At 38.9% G+C, this 24,258-nt stretch overlaps 2 protein-coding genes and 1 long non-coding RNA gene across 3 annotated transcripts; 1 reads left to right on the top strand and 2 right to left on the bottom strand.

The window, feature by feature from the left end:
• Positions 1-2,043: 2,043 nt before the first annotated feature.
• On the bottom strand, positions 2,044-2,668 carry LOC112202588. The gene is made up of 2 exons (XM_024343587.2): positions 2,560-2,668; positions 2,044-2,472 (listed from the first exon to the last, which is right to left on the bottom strand). The coding sequence occupies exons 1-2, from the start codon at positions 2,611-2,613 to the stop codon at positions 2,044-2,046; spliced, it is 483 nt and encodes a 160-aa protein (XP_024199355.1). The 5' UTR covers positions 2,614-2,668.
• A 1,027-nt stretch (positions 2,669-3,695) lies between these two features.
• On the bottom strand, positions 3,696-6,746 carry LOC112165107. Its single transcript, XR_002922639.2, has 4 exons — positions 6,556-6,746; positions 4,903-4,960; positions 4,226-4,287; positions 3,696-3,757 (listed from the first exon to the last, which is right to left on the bottom strand). It is a non-coding gene; the product is annotated as an uncharacterized LOC112165107 (long non-coding RNA).
• Positions 6,747-22,230: 15,484 nt separating this feature from the next.
• On the top strand, positions 22,231-22,827 carry LOC112163735 (uncharacterized protein Mb2253c-like). The gene has a single exon (XM_024300009.1). The coding sequence runs from the start codon at positions 22,231-22,233 to the stop codon at positions 22,825-22,827; it is 597 nt and encodes a 198-aa protein (XP_024155777.1).
• The last annotated feature ends 1,431 nt before the right edge of the window (positions 22,828-24,258 follow it).

Below are 24,258 nucleotides of genomic sequence, written 5' to 3' on the forward strand. Positions count from 1 at the left end.
GTTTACACTATTTATTTGCATATCCAATATGTTTTCTCCGTCTTCTCTCTCTATCAAACTTAAGAAACTATAAATTAATTTATATTTAATCTTTTATTTAGCAACTATAACAAAGGCAATCCAATGGGTTATTTATGAATAAATCTAATGAGCAACAGAGGTAGTGAAAATCAGTATTCTACAATCCTTTATTAAAGAAATATAATTTCTATTCTCATTATCAACATGCAAGCTTTGGTATGCAACCAAACAATTAACTCAAACTAATCCCTCTCTTTTTCTTTCTTTTCTCTGTGAATATTTGTTTTTGGGCTTGCGCTGCCGATCAAGTCGCGGAAGCTTTGCTGTGAACCTTGGTACCGGGCAACCAACTCTAGCTGAAGATATAAATGGATGGAATAGGAGGTTGATAAAATGGTATTCAAATATCTAAAATAAAAATAGGGGTAAGTTAGGAAATTTTGTGGAAAAAAATAAAGAAGGAGGTATAAAAAGTAAATTAGGAGGTTTGAATAGAACCACCCAAGAAAACTATATAGACAAAAAAAACACTGCAAAAGGAGGCCTGAAATTCCACTGAAGGAACGTTCGGCCCGAGCAAGCCCAAATGACTAGGTTAGTCCGCAACCAAAACCCAGACTTTAGCCCAATCATGAAGCCACTAGTTTCCACCACGGAGCCAAACTCTTGCATATGCCCGGATACCACTAGACATCTGAACGGAAAGCAAGGGTGGCAAAGAAGATCCCACCTTCAACCACTGAGATGGTACCCCCCCATGCGGCCATGCACACTCCAACCAGTACCACGTACCCAACCAACCTGCTCCAGACATCAGACCAAAAACCTATCTAGGGTTTCATTTCTGTGGTTTCAGAACCTGATACGCCTTCCAGTTACATATGCTATATATTTGTGTGCGTGGCATCCCCATATCCATTTCTGAACCTCTGGAACTAATTCTACGTGCTTCAGAGAATTAATCACATGCAGAGGCAGTGGGGTGCCCTTAATTCTAAGGGCCACAGAAAATGACAAGCAGAGGCGACTGGGTGCCATTATTTATACAAATTGGTATTTATATATATACAGAAATAAGCAACATTAATATTATTCATTCATGTCCCTATTCCTAAAAACAAATTAATTTCTCTACTCCTAGATTTCGTCTATTTCTGGTTATGGAAATCAATGTATGTATCCTTGGCTGGGTCTCAGTCAAAATGCACTTGTCCCTGTCTTGCTAATCAAATCTACGCCTTTCATTTTCTTTCTTTACATTAGTTTTGTATGTCTTAAGGATGTAGCAGGTGATCACTAGCTTTCCATCTTTCTCAGTTTATGTTCCTGCTTTGTCTTTGTTCTACCTCCGATCTCACTTTCTAGTATATATTCACTACAGGAGAAAACCCCTTTAGTGACAAACCTATTTTGTCTCCCATTCAAACAAATTTGTCACCCATTGGTATGGGTGACAAAATCATTTTGTCCCTAATAGTGGGTGACAGATTCTTATTAGTGACAAAAGCTAAATTTTGTCACCCAAAAATAAAGGGGACAAAATATTTTTCGTCTCCTATACGCCTATATTTTGTCACCTAAAACATTTCACAATTGGGCAGAAATTCAATAAATGGCGGGTAATTTGAATAAGATGGCGGGATTGTTGGGAATGGGTGACAAACTGTTCGGAATGGGTGACAAACTAAGTTTGTCACCCATACTTTGAATATTTTGAAATTAATTAAATTTTTATTTTCATATTTAATTGATTATATATTATTTGTGACAAAATGTCACCTTGTCACCCATTCTTGGCGACATAATATCTAATTATCAATTTCATATAACAAATTTCAGCACTGAATAAAACTTAATAAAAATGTATTTAATTGCATTGAATAAATGAAAGATCGTATAACTAAGAAAGGGAGTTTTGCGTTTCTACACTTCTACATAGACAATAGCTAGCGAAATCAAGTTTTCTAGTTTAATGATATAAAACTAAAGTTCCATCAGAAAACAACATTAAGGTCCTAATAGCTAGTCTGCACCCTCTTCTTCATCCCCATAGATATTCACATCATCATCATCTCCATCATCATAATCACCATCATCCCCATCATCATCATCATCACTGGAATGATGAATAGTATACCCTTCAACAGTAGCAAGTTGCTCTTCTATGTGATTGATCTGCCTCAAAAGCTTTTCCACCGTGGCTGTCAGCTCAATCACCTTTTGTTTTGTCACGGAAGCATTTGCAGATTTTTCACTCTCAGAATAATGGACGGGTTCCTTCCGTGGACCATAGCCCAGACCGCGAATGCCTCTACCCTTTGCAACCCCAATGCCATTTGCCAAGATATCCAACTGCATAGAGACGGGAACTTCTATTTCATCAAGTGAGGCAGCCCCAAGGACTTCAGCTAACTTCTCCTTTGTTTGATTCAATTCTGCTAACATTTTCTTCTACATAATTGAAGAAGAAAAAATTAACTAATTAAAAAGTGATAAAAATAAGATTACCAATTGAAAATCTTTATAACAAAAGCTAACCCCAGTTTGTTCAGCTGCTTCGTTGATCCACTGACCTTCATGATGTTGATGCATAGTGCTCCAATTCTCAACAAAAGACACATTTTTACCTTTCTGTTTGTGCTCAAAATAAAAAGTTATATGATTAGTATGCATAGTGTACATGTTATAAATATTCAATTATAAGCACTAGACCTCAAACTTGCAGATTTATGCCAATAAAGACCATAAACACATGAGCAGATTAATAATTAAACAGACTGCAAGAGCAAGGGCACATGCAGATTTCGGGCTCAAGTAAGATTATGACCAAGCAGAAAACCACTCAGACAGTGAGAATATATAACTTATTAGTGATTCGTAAAAGTAAATCACAATAAAACCTAACATGACTGAAGCGTACTAACAATTAATTTTCCAACCAAAACATCAAAATAAGGACCAAGGACATGCCCCTTCTTTTTGCTGATAGTTCATGTTACAATATATTTTCATGTCAACATCTTTAGCCCCTTGAACAATTGGGAAGGCATCATTCAAAATATTCTGAATGACAACATTGGGTTCAAGATCATCTTGAACAATTGGAGGAGGTGGAGCATCTAATTTCTCACCATGTTTATGCCATATCTCATATGTCTCTAACATACCATCTTTGGCTAAATGCATCCGGATAACAGGTATGATTTGGTCTTTTTTATTTTGACACTTAACACACGGACATACTGTCTTGTTTTGTTCATTCACGTGTTGTGTAGCAACTTCAATGTATGATTCAATACCATCTATGTATTCCTGACGGTGTCTAATATGTCTATTACGAATCCAATTTCTATCCATCTGTATCCTGTTAAGCAACGACTAGACAACCTTAAGATAAGCAGTAGACAACCAAATGAAATCACTTCCAACTTAAAATAGCTAGCAAAGAATTATAACAGTGGTGTGTGCTTGCTTCTTGATCCATGTAGCAAAATAATTCTTATTCAACTAACAAAGATGCAATTTAATGAAGACTTTGTATATCCACAATCATATCATGTTTTGCTTATTATATATACATGTCTATTACATACACTACTAGTCTTAAAACCATGCATCAACAAGAGAAAAGAAAAAGGAAGAAATAATAGACTCTATGTGGAACTTTAGAGCATACCTGGACACTTTTTCAGTACTACTTAAGCAATTCTGGTTGAAGTGTGGCGATGAACACAACCTGGAAACAAATGAAGACAAAAGCAAAATAACATTCAGCTTGTTGTTAAATGAAAAAGACCAAAACCTGAAAATGAAGTGTTATTGACTCATCTGCTGCTGTGTGACAAAAGGGAAAAAAAAAGACAAAAGAAAAAGGAAAAAGAAGAAGAAGATGGAGTGAGTATTAACCAGTATATTATGTTACCGAATATATATATATACACACACACACACACACACACATATACATATATATACTATATGTGGAGCTTTAGAGTATAACTAGACACCTTTTTTATGATACTAGAGCAATTTCCAAGTAGAAGTTTAGAGATCAACAAAACCTGAAATTAAAATAGTCAAACATCTAGTTTAAAGGTTATCCAAGTGAACCTCGAAACATCATTATAATGCCACCGACCTTTCAAAATAAGATTGAAGAAAAAGTATAAAAAGAATATACTATATGTGGAGGTTTAGAGTATACCTGGACACCTTTTTAATGATACTAGAGCAATTTCTGGGTTGAAGTCTGGAGATCAACAAAACCTGAAATTAAAATAGTCAAACATCCAGTTTAAAGGTTATCTAAATGAACCTGGAAACATCGTTATAATGCTACAGACCCTACCAAAATAAAATTGAAGAAGAAGTTAGAAGTCATCTGAGAAGAGCTAGAAAAAGAAAAAGTTACAGATGTAGTAGAATAGACAACAACAAAAAGGATTAAAGCCTTGTTTGTTAGCTGTGGAAGAGATTAAAAGTGTTTTGGTTCAAGTATAGCTTATATATAGACATGTACAGATCACATTATTCTCTTCCCATCAAAATGTATCGATGTACCTATGTAAATACATCATGAACTTATACATGTATAAGTAGGTATGAGTATCTGGTATAATTTTTTTGCAAAGAATTATAACAGTGACGTGTGTGTGCTTGCCTCTTGATCCATATTACCAAAATAATCCTTATTCAACCAACAAATATGCAATTTAACAAACACTTTATACATCCAAAATCATATAATGTCTTTCCTTATTTTTCTATTATATACGTCCATTACCATCGTGTTTCAAGAGTGGTCTTAGCTCACATAAACCATAGAAAAATAAAAATGAGAGAGGAAGATATTAATAGACTACGTGGAACTTTAGAGCATACCTCGACACCTTTTGGGTAATACTAAAGCAACTTTGGATTGAAGTGAGCTCAACAAAACCTAAAAACAAATCAAGACAAAAGCTAAATAAAATTTCAGCTTATCAAGGCCAAAAGATATGGTCTGTAGAAAATTAGTAAAGATATAAGTGAGCTGTGATTAAAGGTTGTTAACGCTTTCTCACACAACAAAAATATATAAGATGCCAAAAGAAATGTGAACATAGTATGTTCACTTGCGGCTAAGCAACAGCAAATCAATCATACACTTAAAATAAGTTAGAGGTATAAAAGAACTAACTTTGAACAATAAGATCAAAACACAACAACCCAAACAAAAAAAAAATGATTAAGAAAACATTCCTATGTGGTGAACATACTATAGAATTCATATATTCAAAATGGAGTTTAAGAAAACATTCCTATGTGGTGAACATACTATAGAATTCATATATAAGTATCACAATGGAGTTTCAAAAAAGGGCAACAGCTTTGAAAAGCATATGATTATCCACATTATGGATCAAATTCCATAAGAGAAAAGAATTCTATCAAAAACATTAGGCATACAAAATATCCATATTCAACTGCTATAAGCACCCTACCCATCGCTGTTACCACATTCAGTTCTCAACTGGTAGTGTTAAAATCCCAAGCCCCCTACCCCCAAATATATTAAAGTTATATGTGCTCTCCCTTCAGAAGGACATACGTACTGCTATATTCAAACAACAAAGAAAACAATATGCTACTTGTTTCGCGATGATCATGAACTAATAACCATATCAAACATACAAAAATATTTGATCCATTTAATCAAATCTCATCAAAATTGACAAAAATTGATTCTTCAAAGTTAGCCAAACAGTAGATAAAGCATAAGCTTAATTAGTCCCAGATACAAAAACAAACCGTTTAAATTTGTAATAAGTCCAATTTCTCTATTGGTTATGAATTAAGATTAACTGTCAAATAGAATTCAAAGACAGCAAATTGATTTCTAAATCAGTAATAAAACATGGATCTGTTGGACCTCCAAATGTTTTTTTATTTTATTTTTAAAGAAGCGGTGTAAGGACTAACTCCAATAATCACCAAATTCATACGCTGCAGGTCTTTCTCTATTTCAATTCTTCTATATAAATCAGTTTCCAAAGATTAGCATAACTCAGAAAATCAAATCAAGAATGAGTATCAGTATACACTTCTTAAGCACATGGTCGCGGTTGTGAAGATCTATACATTGCAGCACAGAATTTAGACAAACAAACACAGATGGAGTCATCAAGTTACAGATTCATTTGTAGTCAATGTATTTTAATGGAAACTGAACAAAACAAAGGTGTAGTAAGCTTCAAAGCTTCTATGAATTGGGTGAGAAAACAAAAACAAAAACTCAATTAATATAAAACCAAAATCAGAGAGATGATATCATAAAAAATTAACAACACTGAAATTGAAAAGTCAACAGAAATCAAGAATTCATATCTCAAACAATTATCCATTGTTTTCTTACCAGTATAAGAACCCATCGTCTCAACAATGGATAATTGAGAACCAATGAATAAGAAAACACAATTACAATTGAAAATTGAGAATACCCATTGAAACAAATCAAATTATAAAAAGAAAAGAAGAGAAAAATTAAAACTTTACCTGATCGATTGAAAACCCAAGATGAAGGAGTTTGGTGCTGGTAATTTAGGATGATTTTGAGACTGGGCTGCTGGGGTAGAGAAGTGAAAAGAAGAGATTAGAGAGATGATGATGTAGTAGTTTGAGGTTTGAGGAGATGAAGTAGTTGTCGATCGAAGGTGGAGTTCATGTTGCTGGCAGTTTGAGGTTTGAGGTTGTGTAGGGAAACTATGAATTTCACGGTGGATAGGATGAAAGAAAGAAAAAAAAAAAAGGTATTTATACCTCATCCTCTTTTTCTTAATACTACGCCGTTTTGGAAATTTTAAGCCTTAGTGTTTTTTCCTCTCAATTAAAATTTTGATTTCCCGCTGGCGGAATGAAGGCCAACTGCCTAAATTATAAAAAAGAATAGGAGGCAAAATTATATTTTGTCTCTAATAAAAAGTTGAGACAAAAAGATTTTGTCTCCTCTGTCTATTATTTTGTCACGCAAACATTAATGCAAATTTAATTTAAGATGACAATTTATAGGTGACAAACTAAAAAATTGTGCCACCCATAATAGTTATTAGTGACGCAAATGACTTGTGTCACCTATACTTTTGTCTCTAAAGGGGTTTTCCCTTGTAGTGATTTTTCACGTCATTTTTTTGAAGTAAAGATGAAATTGTATTAATGATTTATACGATTACAATCGTACTGTAGGGCATCCAGAACAAGCTCTGGAACTTGAAAAAACCAATCCATATGAATGTCAGAATCAAAACCAAAACCTGCTCTATGAGCAACATGGTTAGCGGTTCTATAAGTATGATGAACACCTGTAGAATGCAATTCACCCAACAAACCTCTAATTTCTTCAACAATAATTCCCAAAGGAGAAAAATCTTAGTCGTCTGCTGTCACAGCCTTTACAGCCTCTAAACAATCACTCATTAAAGCAACATTTGTTATACCAAGTGCCTGGATGATCTCCAACCCAAATTTAATAGCAAGCAACTCAATATGATAAGCAGAAGACACATTAGGCACCCTATAAGCAAAGCCAGCAATAAACTCACCCTTCTCATTACGCAGAACACCTCTAATGCCTCCAAGCTGTAATGAAGGAACATAAGCACCATCAACATTCAAACACAACATACCAACCATAGGAGGGGACCAAGATGCAGTAGCTTTCATCCTCTTGCAGGTTACTGGTGTCATGCTTCTATTAGCTTGAAGAAACTCTTCATACCAAGCCATAGTACAAGCAACAATTACTGGTGCTTGTTTAGCGTTATCATTCCACAATTTATCATTTCTATTCTTCCAAAGCCCCCATAGGATCATTAGCAGCTTAGAAAAAATGTCAGATGAGAGACTGGATGCCTGTTCCAATAACCATTCCTTGAAAATAAAAGGAGTAATGGGAACCTGAATAGAGAAAGGAGGAGCTGCAAGGATTTCCTGCGCAGTAGGACAACCACATAGCACATGTCCAACACTCTCTACCTAGTGTGAGCAAAGCAGACAACCCATATCACCAGTATAGCCCTTCTTACTTAAACTCTCTCTTGTTGGTAGCACGTTATGACATGCTCTCCAGACACAGATAGAAACCTTCCCGAGGATATTAGCTTTCCATAATGTCTTCCAAAGAGTACTGAAAGGGTCACGAAGAGAGGAAGAAGCAAAGAAATCCCCCATCACCAAAGCCCTAGCTGCAAAATAGGCTGATTTAGTAGAAAACTTGCCTTTCTTCTCAAACTTCCAACTCAAGCAATCTCTCCTATTTCTGCTACTGAGAGGAATATACATAATAGCACCAACAACTTCCTGAGAAAAAAGAAGGTGCAAAATATCCACCCTCCAACTCCTAGTATTTGCATCAATCAAAGAAGAGACAGACTCAATTTCACAAGCAGGCGGTCTGCGCAATTGATGATGAGTGATATTTGGAATCCACTTATCATTCCAAATATTGATTGAGGTGCCAGTGGCAACCTGCCAACGTAAACTAGCTTGAAGCACAGTTCTAGCTTCCATAATGCTTCTCTATGCAAAGGAAGGGGAATCCCCCATACACTACAACAAAACTGCTTATTCATAGCACTTAATGATAGCGTTTTTTAAGTAAGTGCTATAGATTGCATATATCGTGTTCTTTGATAGCGTTTGATAAATTTTAAATGCTGTTAAAAAATGGAGCGGGAGTAAGCGGGTAATGAAAACTCAAAATCATAGGCGGGCTTAATTTTAATTGGGCGACACTTTAAATGAAAAGCAATGACTAAGACCCCAAAAGCCTCTCCTCTTTCGGTGGCCGCCCTCTGTCTTCATCCCCACCGAGCTTCTCTCTCTCTCTCTCTCTTAATCCCCATGGCTTCTTCAATTCACTACGATATTCGCTGCGTGCTTCTTCTTCACTTGGCCACGTCATCGTTATCGTCATCATCGTCACCTTCGACGTCGTTCCGCTTCAGAGCTTTCTCCAATGATGAAGCGAAAGAGGCCGTGAAGCTTCAGGAGAAGCCATCGATATGCACCGCCGACAAGCTCCACTACGTCTCCGTGCCCAACTCCTATTAGAGGCTAGTCCTCTGATACCTCCTTTGCCCCACGGTATTAGATTTCCTATGATTTTGATTCATTTTATAAATGAGTATATCTAATTATGTATGAGTAAAATTGAGTTGTACGAAATGGGTTTGAATGTTGAAAAATTGAATAGGCCCCTCAGAGGAATCACCCATTGCTGCTATTGTTTGAGTATAGGCTGCTACTATTGTCTGAGTATAGGCTGCTGCATTCCTTTCGTTGGGTATAGCTGCTGCAAGGTGCTGCGTTCTTTTCTCTTCCTCTCTCAGAGTCTCAGAGATCGAAGGCTTCTACTCTTCGTCTTCAATTTGGGGTAATCAACTGAATGTAATTTTGTTATGTTTATTCAATTCAATTTGGGGAAATTTTTAGGGTTTAGAATTGATGTTGATTTCAATTTCGTGGGTTTTTATTTAGGCATTTAGCAATGGTTTCGGATGTGAGGAACTGAGGACTGAGGAACAATGGTTTCAGATTTATTGGTATAATTGTGGTGGTTTCAGATTTGTTTTTGTATGATTGTGAAATTGTCAAAGAACACTTCTTCTGACTTAGCAGCAAGTTCTCTTATTTTATCTCTCTTTGTGTCTGTATATGTTCTTGTTCTTCAGTTTAACCCAGAAATGCAGAAACTGTTCGTCAGTTTTTTTATTGTTTTAGGCTCAAAGCTTGTTCTCTGGTTTTCTGATATGATTGGGTGATTGTTTTGATAAATGAAATGCTTTACTTTAGTAGCTTTTTCAATGAGGTGGGTTCGTTTATTTCTGGCATGAACGGTTATTAAGGTGGAAAGTTGGAAGCTGCTTGTTCTGGTTTTGTATTTTAGTATAAGGAATAAAATGGATTGAACCGTTGGTTATGACATTAACGCATTAAGGCTATGTTGAAATGACAGCTTTGTATGGTTGTCAGGTTGTGTACTTGTGTGGTTGTTTATATCATGCAATGGTGAAAAGTTGCAGCTTTTTAATGAGGTGGGGTTTTGGAGGGTTATTAAGCTACAAAATTGGAAACTTTTTTGATAAAGTCATAAAGGGTCCAAATTCTAGTATTAGGGATGAAATGGATTGGATCATTCATTTATGGCATGTTTAATATTGATCTTCTTTGAATTTATGCATATCAATTGTCAATCGAGACGAAGCTAGTAATATTGATTTTTAAGAATTGTGCTTGTTGCTGCTTATCAAAGCTATCCACTCAAAATAAAATTTTAGGTTATGGAAGGGACATCTGAAACTCCCAATTCCACTCCTATGCATACTCCAACTAATGGTTCCAGCACTGGAATCACTCCAACACCCACACCCACTCCTACTTAGATGGTGGATCAAGGTCATCAACAAAGAAGCTGCAGGACTGCCTAGTTGGTAAGATTATCCAATGAGTTTTTTTTTTTTGGTAAGAGGCAGAGAGCTATAGCTATATTGATGATGTTGTCGAAGCCTATTTGGAGAGAATTGTCTTGCACGTTGAGATTTTTCACAATTTTTTTTTTCTATTAAGAAACTCAAGCTGCTCAGGGAAGACATTGTTGTTGACTACTATTCTTACTTGTTAATTGCTTACATTGAGGATAGACCAATATATTTCATTCTCTTGTTGCTTGTCACCTTTCTCCTAGTATTGATTTTTTTTTTTTGGGTAATTGCAGGTTTATATTTTTTATTTGGTTCTTCGAGCTGTAGACACTGTGGGTACGTATCTATTTTCTTGGGTCTTATGCTTTCTAAATGCTTTACTGTTGATTATGTCTGAAAGATTCAATTTGGCTTGTTTAAGCTTAAGATTCAATCAGCCTTGGGCATGTGCTGTTGTTTGTTGGGCGTCTTTCTTTCTCATTCACTACTCATGCATTATGAGTCACCATTTGATAATCATACAATCAACTTCAATTATGATGTCTAACACTTGATTAGAGTTTTGTCCTACTTTCAAATCTGGAATAATATTCTTTGAGTTGCTCGATAGGAAAGAGAAACTACACTATCGCTGGACTCTCATGTCCTGCATCTATTGTTTAGCTTAATCTTATCTGGCAATGTGTTGCTTATGCTTCTTTTCTTTGGTTTCTTTGAGCTTTGTTTGTTTTCTTCCTCTTGCATTGTACTTGTTGCCTATTGGCTTTGATGAAGTTTATTCATTAATCCCGGAAAAAAAAAAGTACACTATTACTAATGAGGAACCATTTGCTAGCTCCAAAGTTATCTGCACTTGACAAGAAAAGGGGACTTCATGTTTTCAATGCTGCATTTGCAACCATGTCTACGTGCTCATGTTTTTGGTCATTCTCACAAAAAGTATGTCATACTCGCTTTCATTCTTCTGTGCTATTTCTTTTACCAAATTTTACAATAATAAAGACTTATTTTCTTATGCACAATGTTCCGTTTTGGTGATTAATGAGTTAAATGACATGCTAGACCAAGACGTAGAGCTAACTTCTACAACGATGTATGTATTTTCTATCTCATACACCTGGGCATCCCCCATTTCTTTATTCACAAGTGGCAGGTAATATGTCACACATGCATTTAAAATCTGCATGTCATAATTCCTATTGATTATGTATTCCCTTTGCCATGGCTTTGGAAGGATCATACATTTTGCAGCATTTTGTTAGCCAGACAAGAAAATAACTTATTTGTAAGCTTACCATGATAAACTTTTCTCTTGCAGGATGAACAGACTAATACTTAATAGGACATGCTAAGTCGGAAGCTATAGACAAGCTCTTTGAAGTACACTAGCATAGCTGTGGTTTGCAAATGAGTCAAAAGACTTATGAATGAGAAAATTTATCTCCTTCAAATTGTGACTAAAATATGTAAGTTTCATCAACTTACGTGTGCTCCTGTAGACCGCTTGAGCTTTGAAATGGTTGCTCAAAGATAATGCAAGTGTTGATGCTGCTTTGGAGAAGTAATAGATATAGTTTCTGGATGTTTTGGAGAAGTAATAGGTTTGTAGGGTTTGTAATACTAGCACACAAGTACATAACCTTGTTAGTTGACAATGTATTACTTGTGCAATTTTGCAATATATTACAAACATTGCTTGTATTTATGCTTGTTCTTGTATTACTTTTGCGAGCAGCTAAAAGATGAAGGAACATATTGTTACATTCCTGAAATGCTATAAGAAAATGTATACTAGCATTATGAAATGCTATTAAATAGTATATAAGAACATTTGAGAAACGCTATATTCTATAGAATCAGCAATTTATAAACGTTATTGAATGAGTAAAGATAGCATTTCATATATGCTATTGAAGCATAAACAATAGCATTTTGTAAATGCTATTGAATTATAGATGATAGCGCTTCATAAACGCTATGGATGTGATTTTTTAATAGCGTTTTCTGAAATGCTATGAAAAGCCCTGAACCTATTATAGCTAGGGCAGACATAGCGTTTACTAAAACGCTATGATATCCTACCATAGCGTTTTTCGAATGCTATGAATGAAAGTTTATGGTGTAGTGATATCCGCATCCAAAAAAGAAACATTTTGAAAGTATCTAGCTTTAAGCAATTTAGACAATAATGAGTTAGGATTAGTAATCAGCCTCCACCCCTGTTTTGCAAGCATAGATAAATTATGGGCATGCAGATTCTTGAAGCCTAGGCCTCCCTCACATTTAGACAGACACATCCTTTCCCAAGACCTCCAATGAATTTTGCGATTAGAATTTGAACCTCCCCAAAAGAATTGAGCACATAGTTGATGCATGTCATCACAAAGACCTTTAGGAAGCATATAACAACTCATAACATAATTTGGAATAACTTGTGCCACAACCTTATTTAGAATCTCCTTACCAGCATAACTCAAGATTTTGGTGCGCCAGCTGATCAACTTCTTTGTCAGTCATTCCTTTAAGTAAGAGAAAATTGCCGTTTTGGATTTCCCAACATGAGGGAGATTCCCAACCTTAGAATCTCCTTACCCTCATTTTGTAATATGTTCTCGTTCTAAATTGAATACTATACAGACCTCTTCTTCATCATTTTCTTTTTTTTTTTTTGCTCGGAAAATATACAAAGCTTTCATGATATCAGAGCCAGGTTCATCTGTGACCTAGGGTTTGCTCATGCTCATTGTTGTTCTCAAATTCAATATCCGATTCAATTTCCTACAAAGACTCAGATAAGTTTCTTGTTTTGAGGAAGAAGTTTAATTCTACAAGATGATGAAGATTGTTGCTGAAATTTACTGTGATTGTTAGCTTCGAAGCTTTGACTTTACATACTCGGTGTTCGATTGTGATTTTCTACAAGTAATTGCGGTTGATTCTTGAAGTTTTGTTATAGTTATTTCGTCGAACACTTGGTTTGTGTTCCTGACCTTCGCTCAGCTTGACTATTTCTCTTTTGATTTTGTTCCTCGAGTGCAAGGGTTTACTTCTTCTATGCATTTCTGGAAATTCTACATAGAAATCTCGAGCCGTAGCGCTTGCGCCGTATAGATTCTGTCTACTTCTTCAATTTTGGGTTCTTTGCGATTGGTTCTTGATCACGGCTTCTGGCTTATGATTGGAATACTGGTATTCACTCGGTTATGGTTCTGCATTGGTATTACTATGACATAGTCTAATTTGGTCTACAATTTATCAATTGGTGATATTTGATCTATTTGCACAGTGGAGAGTTAGTTGGAATTTTGGATTGTGGTTTTGATTGTTCTTAATAGCGTTACTTTGCTGGCATTGTATGAGAACAGTAGATCAAGGAAAATAGAAAGGCAATTGAAAAGGAGAATTTAAGATGCTAGAGATTCGTTAAATACATGCTGTCTACGTCTACATTTGGTTTGGTTTCATGTGAAGAACTTCCAGTATTACTGTTGATTTGATTACTGTTGGTTTGGAATCACATTACTGTTGATATTACTCAACCTCATTCTCATCATGAACAGAGAGACATAATTTCCCATCATTTATGTTCTTTCCAGTATGCAGAATTTGATGACTCTAAGGCTTGATCACAATACTTACATTCCATGGTTCTTTCAAATGGAAAATTTGCTCCAAAGTCTTGATTTAATGGGATACATTGATGGTTCATGTCCATCTCCGCCTCAGTTCCTACTTACTTACGATAGGATAACTACTGAAGTTACTAGGGAATTTATGGAATGGAACAAAAATGATAAGGCAGTGCTAAGTTTTATATCTACCACTATATCTAGTGAAGCATTGTCCTCTTTAGTTGGCAGTAGGAATTCAAGAAAGGATTGGCTTAATTTGAGAAACAAATATTGTGCAGTTTCAAGATTTGATGTCATGCAACTCAAGATTAATCTACATACATTACAGAAAATAATGATTCTATAGACAAGTATCTTCAACGTGTCAAATCTATTATATTAGAGATGAGTTGGCGTTTATAGGTGTGCATTTTCCTAATGAAGACATTATCATTTTAACTCTCAATGGTTTGCCTCCTGAGTATAACACCATCAAAGTGGTTATTAAAGCCATGGACAAATTTTTCTCTATGGAAGAGTTGTGATCTCAATTGTTGGCTATTAACAGAGATTTTGAGAAAACAATGGTGCTTCAAACTCAAAATACCATGTCTTCCAATGCTGACATTTACAGTAACAATTCCTCTCGAAGTGTGAAATATGGAATGTCAAGTCCTGGAATGCCATCTCATGCAATCTTGTCATCTCAGTATACTAGTAATTGTTCTATGGCACCTGCTTTAGATAATACTGCATCAAATGCTGGTTTCTTGCCTAATGTTACCAATAATAGTGTGCTATCTGGTATACCTGCATATAATCATTTCAACATATCATCTTCTGGTTCCAATATTGTCCATCATTATTATGCACCATCACCTGTTTCCAGTTCAGTTCTTAATGTGCCTATTGCTGCCTTAAACTATCAAGCAATGGTTCCATTCACCCCAAATATTGGTATTCCACAGTCTGCACCGAATTCTAGATATTTGTTGAGTAACAGTGTTGGAAATGAAAATTTCACACTAATTCACAGTGGGGCTTCTCTTAACTCTGGCAACCTTGCATCTGATCATCCCAAGTCTATAAACTCCTTTGAAGAAGCAGTCAACAATGGTTCAACTGTGCAGGTTCCATCTGCCTCAGCCACAGTCCAAGCATCTGCAAGTATTATGGAAAAAGATACTAACGAGACTGTAACTGATGGTGAGACCGGAAATGTTGAGAAGACTGAAAATGAAGAGAATAGAGATAAGAAAGATGAAACTGCGGACCCAAGTACTGAAGGTGTCACTTTGAACTCATTTCAGAAGCTTTCGAGTAGTCAAAATGCCTTCACAAATCTTTCTGGAACTAGGTTTTCCACTTCCACCATTTCTTTTGGGCTTATTTTCAAGGATGGGTCTGCATTGAGGACAAGTTCAGGCTCACTTTTTGAGTCAAAAAATGCTCTGCCTTCTGGTCTTGGTCTATCTAATAATGGAAGTTCTTCACTCTTTGCCACAGCAGGGCCTTCAATTGTGTCTAAGAGTTGACATGCTAAAAGTAGCACGCAATTTAACACTGCAAAATGTAGTTGTCAGTATAGAATAAGTAGGGATCGTTCAAGTCGGGGATTGAAGGTACAACTGTAATTGCATAAACAAATAAAGAATCAATAAAAAGTATGAATTATTATTTACAAAAATAAACAAAATTACATGAGATCGAAATTAGGGGGGTTTTAGGATTATAAAATTAAAACAAATAAAATAAAGAAATTGTAAAAACACATATACAAGGGTGGAACACAAGGAACAAAGATCAAAACCACATCCATATGAATGAAATCCAATCACAAATCCTATTGTTGATCTTCTATATCATGAGAAAGAAGTTGACCATGTGAAACGTTAATAAGCAAACAATTTTCCATTTTTTACTTTCCTTGAATATTTAATCTAAGTGAAAGCACCTAAGTTAAACCTATTGAATATGCAATCATAGTCTAGAAAGCTAGCTACTCAAGAACACATTCAATGCATAAAGAACAAAGAAAAGATGACAACCAAAGTGCACAACCAAGTATGAAAAAGTTCATCTATTTGCAATCCTCCTTAATTGATTTCGACGTTTGTCCAAAACCTTTACTACTTATGAATTAGGTTCACAAAACTATTAGGTGAATTGTTTATCTAAATCTAGCCCCAATGGCATGCTGTACATACTAGCTGGTATGCCACTAGGTTTTGGCACCATCAGATGGGGCTCGTAGGAATACCTAAGCACTATACTATGGGTCGGGTGCACGACCCACCATGCCTGTATTCATTAGAGCCAACGCTTCGAACACCAAGGGCCCAGGACGTGATCAGCATAGCCCATCTAATTACACACCAGAAGGCTGATATAACTATAGAGGGACAACCTGCATCCCACATCAGAAAGATGGGAAACTCATTTCCCATGCTGAAGTATTAAGGGATCAGCACAACAACCTTTGAGCGGGTAATTACTCCTTTCTGATACTATTACTGTTTGTATATTAGATATCTCACTCTAGCATCAGAGAGGTATAAACCGTCCGGTACAGTTTATCCCTCTAACGTTGTGTTACTGGCACATGAATCAGGAGTTGGATTGGTACCCTGGTGGTATAGCATTTTGCGTGAGGTACCCGGAGAAAGCCACCAGAAACATTGGCCCGCCATATAGGGGAGTGAATCAAAAGTGAACCATGCTTGAACAGGAAGAAATGGCAAGAGGCAGAAATGTCGCTCGGGAGTTGATATTCACTCTTGGCACTTCATCAAAGGGTACGCCAAGCGTCGGGGCTGAGACGCATGGCTTGGGAGTCTTGAACCTACAGGGAGCAAATAACCCACAAGTCCCAGACCAGTTGGCCCCAATCTCTGAGCTGGAGGCAATGTGAGCTGAGATCGCAGCTTTTCGAGAGCAAGCCAGGATCGACCGGGACAGCAAAGGATCGACACAGAGACAAACCTCCTCTCACAACAGAGATTACAGGAGCTGGAGGACGAGAACACAGCTCTCGCCCTAGCACTAGACCGACGACACCGTCATAATGAAACACTCACCTAAGCCCTCGCCAGAGCTTCACAGGTAACGACTACAGAGGCAAATGCTGCCCTGGTTACAGGAGTGACCGACATTGGACCAACCACATCTGTTGGTGCTGGCCAATGGGTCATCCACAAACCAATAGATTTGTACCCAGAAAGTCTGAGGCACATGCCACCACCATCTTTGCCCCGGCCCCCTCAAATAGAGCCACCAGTAACTAACCCAAACACGGCTCTGCTCTTGCAGATGAGCAACTCCCTGCATGCCCTTCAAGCAAGAGTAGAGGCCGTGGAAAACCGGGACACCTGGCGTCCTCTGACAATGTTCGAGGACCGGTCGGGTCCTTTCACCCAGGAAGTTAGAGGTGCGATACGCTCGAATGCATCAAAACCACTAAAGATCTACCACACGAGAATTGGAGACCCGTACCAACATCTGCAAGCTTTCCGTTTGCAAACAAGTGCTAAGGGGTACACGGATGAGGTGTGTTGAAACATGTTCCAGGAGACCTTATCCGATGAGGCTTTGAGCTGGTTCTATGAGCTACCGGCTGATTCTGTAGGGAACTTCAAGGAACTCGCAGACAAATTCGTAACTCGATTCATCCTGCGTACCGATGGGATAAATACCCCAAAGGGACTGTTAAAGGTGCAGCAGGGAGAAAACGAAACATTCAAATCTTTTGTCAACCGGTGGCAAGCGGCTACCGCTAAGTGCCGGGACTTTAACAAAGAACTGGCTGAGTTGGCTTTCAGGAAAGGCTTAAGGCCCAGGGACTTCCTCTATGGGATCAATCATCATCCACTGGCTAGCTACGATGAGTTGATGGCCACAGCCATCAGACATGCCCAGGCCGAATACGAAACATATGGGGATAACGTCAGACCAAAAAGCAGGGCCAACCCTGGCGGTTAGGAATGAGCCAATGGGTCCAGGAAGGATGACGATCACCCCATAATTCAAGCAAGAGGACCAGGGAGTCCTCATCCAGGTCTGGGGGGGTACTCCAGTACTTAGTTCCACCGGGAAGACCGAACACAACAGAACCCTAAAACACCACCTCCTCCCCGGTATGAGGTATTCACTCTCCTAAACGCTTCGTATGAGACTATTTGGAACGAGAACAAAGATGAAATACCGGGACCGCCACCCCGGAAATTCCCAAAGAGCAAGCTTACATAACAAGATACCGGTAGGTTCTGTATGTACCATGAAGATGCCGGGCACAATACCAACCTTTGCTTGGCTCTAAAGAACACGATCGAGTTGCTTATTCAAAAAGGCAAGCTTCAGCAGTACCTACCCGCTAAGGATATATGAGCCATCGATGTATACTGCCGAATCCTCACAATCCATGGTGGGGGTCCGAAGGATTTACCTCCCCGGACGAGGAAGCGAAGCTCCAGTTTCAGTCACCCTGAGGATTTTAACTTCCACAGCACCCCGCAGCAGGGAGGTGCGGCTGAATGGAAGTCAATCACCTTCTTGGAAGAGGAGGAACCCAACCTTAAAATGCCCCCTGATGACCCCTTTCTGATCACACTCCAAATAGACCACTACATTACCTCTTGGGTACTCGTGGACACTGGGGCTTCTGTTAGTGTGTTATTTCGCGATGCGTACAAGGCATTAAATAGGGGACGGTCCAAGTTGTCACAGGACAACAAACCTCTTATCAGTTTCTCTGGGGATATCGTCCAGCCACTCGGGTCAGATTACTTATCGATCACTGTGGGAGAAAGTCCAAACTGCTCCACCATCAAGACAGAGTTCATTGTAGTCGACTGTGCCTCATCCTACAACGCAATCTTGGGCCGACCGACACTTTGGCGTTTAAAGATATTTATTGCTAGCCACATGCTCATGATGAAGATCCCCACCGACGTTGGGATAGCAACTCTCCAGGGTGATCAAGCCGCAGCAAGGCATTGCTATTCTTTAACGGTGTCCCGGGGAAAGGGAAAATCAGAAATGTTGCCGGTTGTTACCGATCCTCCCCTCACAAACCAGTATGAAGATCCCAGAGACAAGACGGACTCTGATGAAGAGCGGACCGGTGCCGTCGAAGACATAGAGGAGGTTGTACTGTTCGAGGAATTCCCGAACAGAACGGTAAAGATAGGTACCAAACTGACCCCGGTGGTCAGGGAAAGTTTGATCTCGTTCCTACGTATACATCAGCTTTCGCTTGGTCATACGAAGACATGCCTAGGATATCAACTGATATAGCCATGCACAACCTCAGCATTGTTCCTTTCTCGGAACCGGTAAGGCAAAAGTGCCGGGCTTTCACCCATGATAAGTATAGGGCTATCCAAGCAGAGGTAAAGAAACTCATGGCCATCGACTTCGTCCGGGAGGTGACATATCTCCGGTGGTTGGCAAATGTGGTCATGGTACCAAATAAGGTGCCTGGATCGTGGCGCATGTGTGTAGACTACACAAATCTCAACCGGGCATGCCCTAAGGACAACTTCCCGCTTTCACGAATTGACCAACTAATTGACTCCACCGCTGGGTACCAGTTACTCAGTTTCATGGACGCTTTCAGCGGGTACAATCAAATAAGAATGAATCCCATGGATGAGGAACACACAGCTTTCACCACCGACAAGGGTCTCTATTGTTACCAGGTCATGCCCTTCGGATTGAAGAATGTAGGTGCCACTTACCAATGACTCGTCAACTCCATGTTTGCTGATGTCATCGGTACCATCATGGAAGTATACGTGGACGATATGTTAGTCAAAAGTCTAACCTCTGAAGACCACGTGACCAACCTATTAATTGTCTTCACCATCATATTATGAAACGGTATGCGGCTGAACCCACAAAAGTGTATCTTCGGGGTTGAAATAAGGAAGTTCCTAGGGTACATCATTAGTCACCGAGGTATAGAGGAAAATCCAGAGAAGGTCTAGCCTATATTAGATATGACATCCCCCACCTACCGAAATGAGGTCCAGTCCCTTACAGGTAAGGTGGCCGCTCTGTCAAGATTCATATCAAGACTCACTAACAAGTACCCCTTTCTTCAAGTTATTGAAAACCCAACACATTGAGATGATAACCTGGACCGCTGAGCACTGATAGCTAAATTTATAAGCTTTTGATTTTTCTTATTCACACTTAAGATTGTCAATTGTAGCAAGGGCAAACAAGGGTCTTTCCTGCAGAGGACTAAGGTTATAACTACTCAAAACAATGTCACAAAAGTGACCACTGTTCCTAGAGAACAGCAGTCAAAAACCTAACTAAAAACCTAATCTAAACTATTCAGAAAATTACGAAAATTTACAGAGAAGTACTAGATACACAGGAGGTCGAGCATGCAAAATTTGGTGATTTTTGGAATTGATTTACTATTCTAAACAAATACGATAACATAGAGTACAGAAACTGAAAATAACAAAAACTGGTTTTAAGATGGTTTGAAAACAATATGATGAAGATAGTTAGGGAAGATGCATCCACCCTGGACAATGACACACGAGATAATTTGTTCAATCCTAATTCAATTAATCTAGATGAAGATACTCAGATTGGCTCGGTACGCTTGAACACAACCTATTACCCTTTCTTACTTCATACGCTAGGCAGGAAGTGCTCTACACCTAGACCATTCCCAAGCAATGCAACCTAAAGGTACGCTTATTAGATTAAACATGCAAAGATCATTAAGGTCTAAAAGAGTTTGAGACATCACTAGGCATCGCAATAAACTTATCGCCTTGCTAAACCTAGGACTTAGTTTACTTGATAGTGAAAACTAACAATTGCTTCTCTAGAAGGTTTAAGGAGTCCAACTATTAACACAGGCATCAAACAATCAAAGCGGTAGAATCCTAACAAGCATACTAAGCGTGCACTCAAAGCATACAAGCATTCATCAATGGAAAAGTAGTAAACAACAGTCTCATCTTGGATTAAAAGAAAATAAAATCAAAAGTCAAATCATCTTGTAGTTCATGTCTAGGGGCTTCAAGCAGCCCCCTAACTAATAAAAACTAGCAAAATATAGAACAAACAAAATTAACTAAAGAAGGGGAGGAAGAGAGAGAGAGGGAGAGCTGCTGCAAATTGATCTCCTTTTATATGCTTAGAGGTTGCCTTCATCTTTCTTATTGTGTAGGAAATCCAAAACCTAAAAGAATTAGGTTCACGTGCTTAGGTGGAGTTTTCCTATTGGCTCTTGAACTTGTTGACTTGTTCCAACCATTCACATTGTGCCATTTGTCCATCATAAGTTGGAATATGAAGCACAAACTCGTCCTCGGGCTTCTTGGTGTGATTTGGGCTTCGAAACATAAATTCCCGTCCAACCTCAGATTCACGCGTAGCCTGACCTTTTTGTACTAAATCGGCCATAACTTCTTGTAGAAAAATGATATTGACAAGCCGTAAAAATATCTGGAAAATAGACATCTGAGACTTTCCATCAATGTAAAGATCATCCTTTGGATCATTGTGAGCTGGTCTCAGTGATCTGTCGAAATTGACTGATCTACACAGGCAGATTTGCTAATGTGGCCTTTCAATCCCTCTTTTACTTCTTTTCTCCTTCTTTGCTCCAAGATACCTATAAAACAAATAAACAACGTAAACAACGAGAAAATACACTAAACTAACAAAGAAAGTATAGAGATTAACGTTATTAATATCGCATAATTATGCTCCTATCAAACACGAGGCGGCGTTTCTCGGCCTGAAATCATACTTGGCGGCTGTATCCCCATTGTCAAAACCTATTCCGGGGAGATGCTGTACATATATCTCGCAGCATCTTCAACCACCGTAAGCTCGGCACTGATCAGACGGGACTCTGATAGCAAGTACCCGGTGTACTACGCATGGAAATGTTATATCGGAGCAGAGTCACGGTACCCGGACATAGAGAAGGTGCCACTGGCCCTCCTTGTGTCTGCCAGGAAGCTCCAACATTACTTCCAAGCACACTCGATCACCATTTTCACAAACCAACCGTCGAGGCATGTACTTCAAAAGCCAGAGACCCTAGGAAGACTAATAAAATGGGCCATTGAACTGGGAGAATTTGACATCCATTACAAGCCCCCCAGATGGCTATAAAGGGCCAGGCTACGACAGATTTCATTTCTGAGCACATCCCCTCTCATCTCCAGCCGACGGGTACAGAGGAACCACCAACCCCATCCCCACATCCACCAAGCGCTTGGCAATTGTATGTTGATGGCGCTTCCAACAAGAAGACAAGCGAGGCTGGCATCTTGCTAGTCTTCCCGGAAGGTCAAGTCTACGAGTACGCCCTTAAATTTGCCTTCAAAGCATCCAATAACGCCGCAGAGTATGAGGCACTCATCGCGGGTCTACATGTGGCCCGGGAGCTGGACATACAGCACCTCCAGATCTTCATCGACTCCCTGTTGGTAGTAAACCAGGTCAACGGTGACTTCGAGGCTAAAGAACCCCAAATGTCATCCTACCAAGCTCTCGCTCGGGCACTGATACAGCGATTCACCTCCTTCATCATTACTCAAATACCAAGAGCAAAGAATGATAAAGCAGATACCCTCGCCAAGCTTGCAGCAGCCTTCCCAAGCTCTGCTTATGGGGCCACAAAGGTGGAAATATTAGAAAAGCCAAGCACTTCTAAAATGGTGTCCGAAATATTCATGGTTGACCACACCGCTTCCTAGATGGATCCAATCTTAAAGTACATAATCGACGGTCTGGCACAGGAAGACAAGGTCGAGGCCAGGAGGCTTCAGCTGAGATCAACTCGTTACACAATAATGGATGGCAAACTGTACAGAAAAGGTCATTGCTTTCCCAGCCTCAAGTGTGTCACACCCGAGGACGGCTACAAGATAATGAAAGACATACACGCTGGTGTATGCGGCAACCACGCAGGAGCCCGGTCCCTCGCACACAAGGCCCTACGAGCCGGGTATTTCTGGCCAACAATGTCAGCCCTAGCTCAAACAATATCAAGTTCTTGCTACAAGTGCCAAATGTATGCAAACATCCCGAGGGCACTGCCTATTGCTCTATCCATCCTCCTCGCACCATGGCCCTTTTGCCAGTGGGGCCTGGACTTGATCGGTAAGCTTCCTACCACAATTGGACAATTCAAATACGTCATTGTAGCCGTTGACTACCAAACAAAGTGGGTAGAAGCGGAACTTCTCGTGGCTATCACTACAGAAAAAGTGAAGAATTTTCTATGGAAGAATATTTACTGTAGATTTGGAGTCCCGGACACCATAGTCTTGACAACGGGACCCAGTTTGACAATGATGAGTTGAGGGCATACATCGAGAACATGGGCACTAGGATCCTATACGCCTCCCCAGCACACCCACAAACCAACGGCCAAGTTGAAGCTGTCAACAAAATAATCATGAAAATACTCAAAAAGAAGCTCGACGACGCCAAGGGCCTTTGGGCTTCTAAGATCCCTGAAGTATTATGGGCCATCAGGACTACGGCCACAAAGGCTACTGGAGAAACTCCCTTTTGCATGGCTTTTGGGTCAGAGGTTGTCCTCTCTATCGAAAAGCAAATCCCAAGTGCAAGGATCGAGTACTTTGACGTGGGTACTAACGCAGAGGGCCTCCAGCTCGATGCTGATTTACTTGAGGAACGAAGAGATGTAGCTCACATGCATAATCTCGTAAATAAGCGGAGAATTGCTCACTACTATGATGCCAAGGTACAGTCCCAGACTAACTTCTAGTGAGGGATCCCTTTTTTGGTCTTTTATAGGAATAGGCATTAGACTAACTTTTTTATCATATTTTCACATCTTAACCGTTCAGTTTTTAGGTCCTAATGTATAGATCACTTATGCAAATTTTCAGCCAATTTGATGATCGTTAAGGCATCCAAAACTGCAATTTACCATTATAAACACGAACGGTTCCGGTTCGACAGATTCGGTCCATTCGTGTAAATTACAGTTTTGGATGCCTTAATGATCACCAATTTGGCTGAAAATTTGCAGAAGTGATCTATACATTAGGACCTAAAAACTGAATGGTTAAGATGTGAAAATATGATCTAAAAGTTGGTCTAATGCCTATCCCTATAAAAGACCAAAAAGAGGGATCCCTTAATGGAAGCCCTAT

Source organism: Rosa chinensis, chromosome 5 (assembly GCF_002994745.2).
Source record: "Rosa chinensis cultivar Old Blush chromosome 5, RchiOBHm-V2, whole genome shotgun sequence".
Lineage (NCBI taxonomy): Eukaryota > Viridiplantae > Streptophyta > Magnoliopsida > Rosales > Rosaceae > Rosa > Rosa chinensis.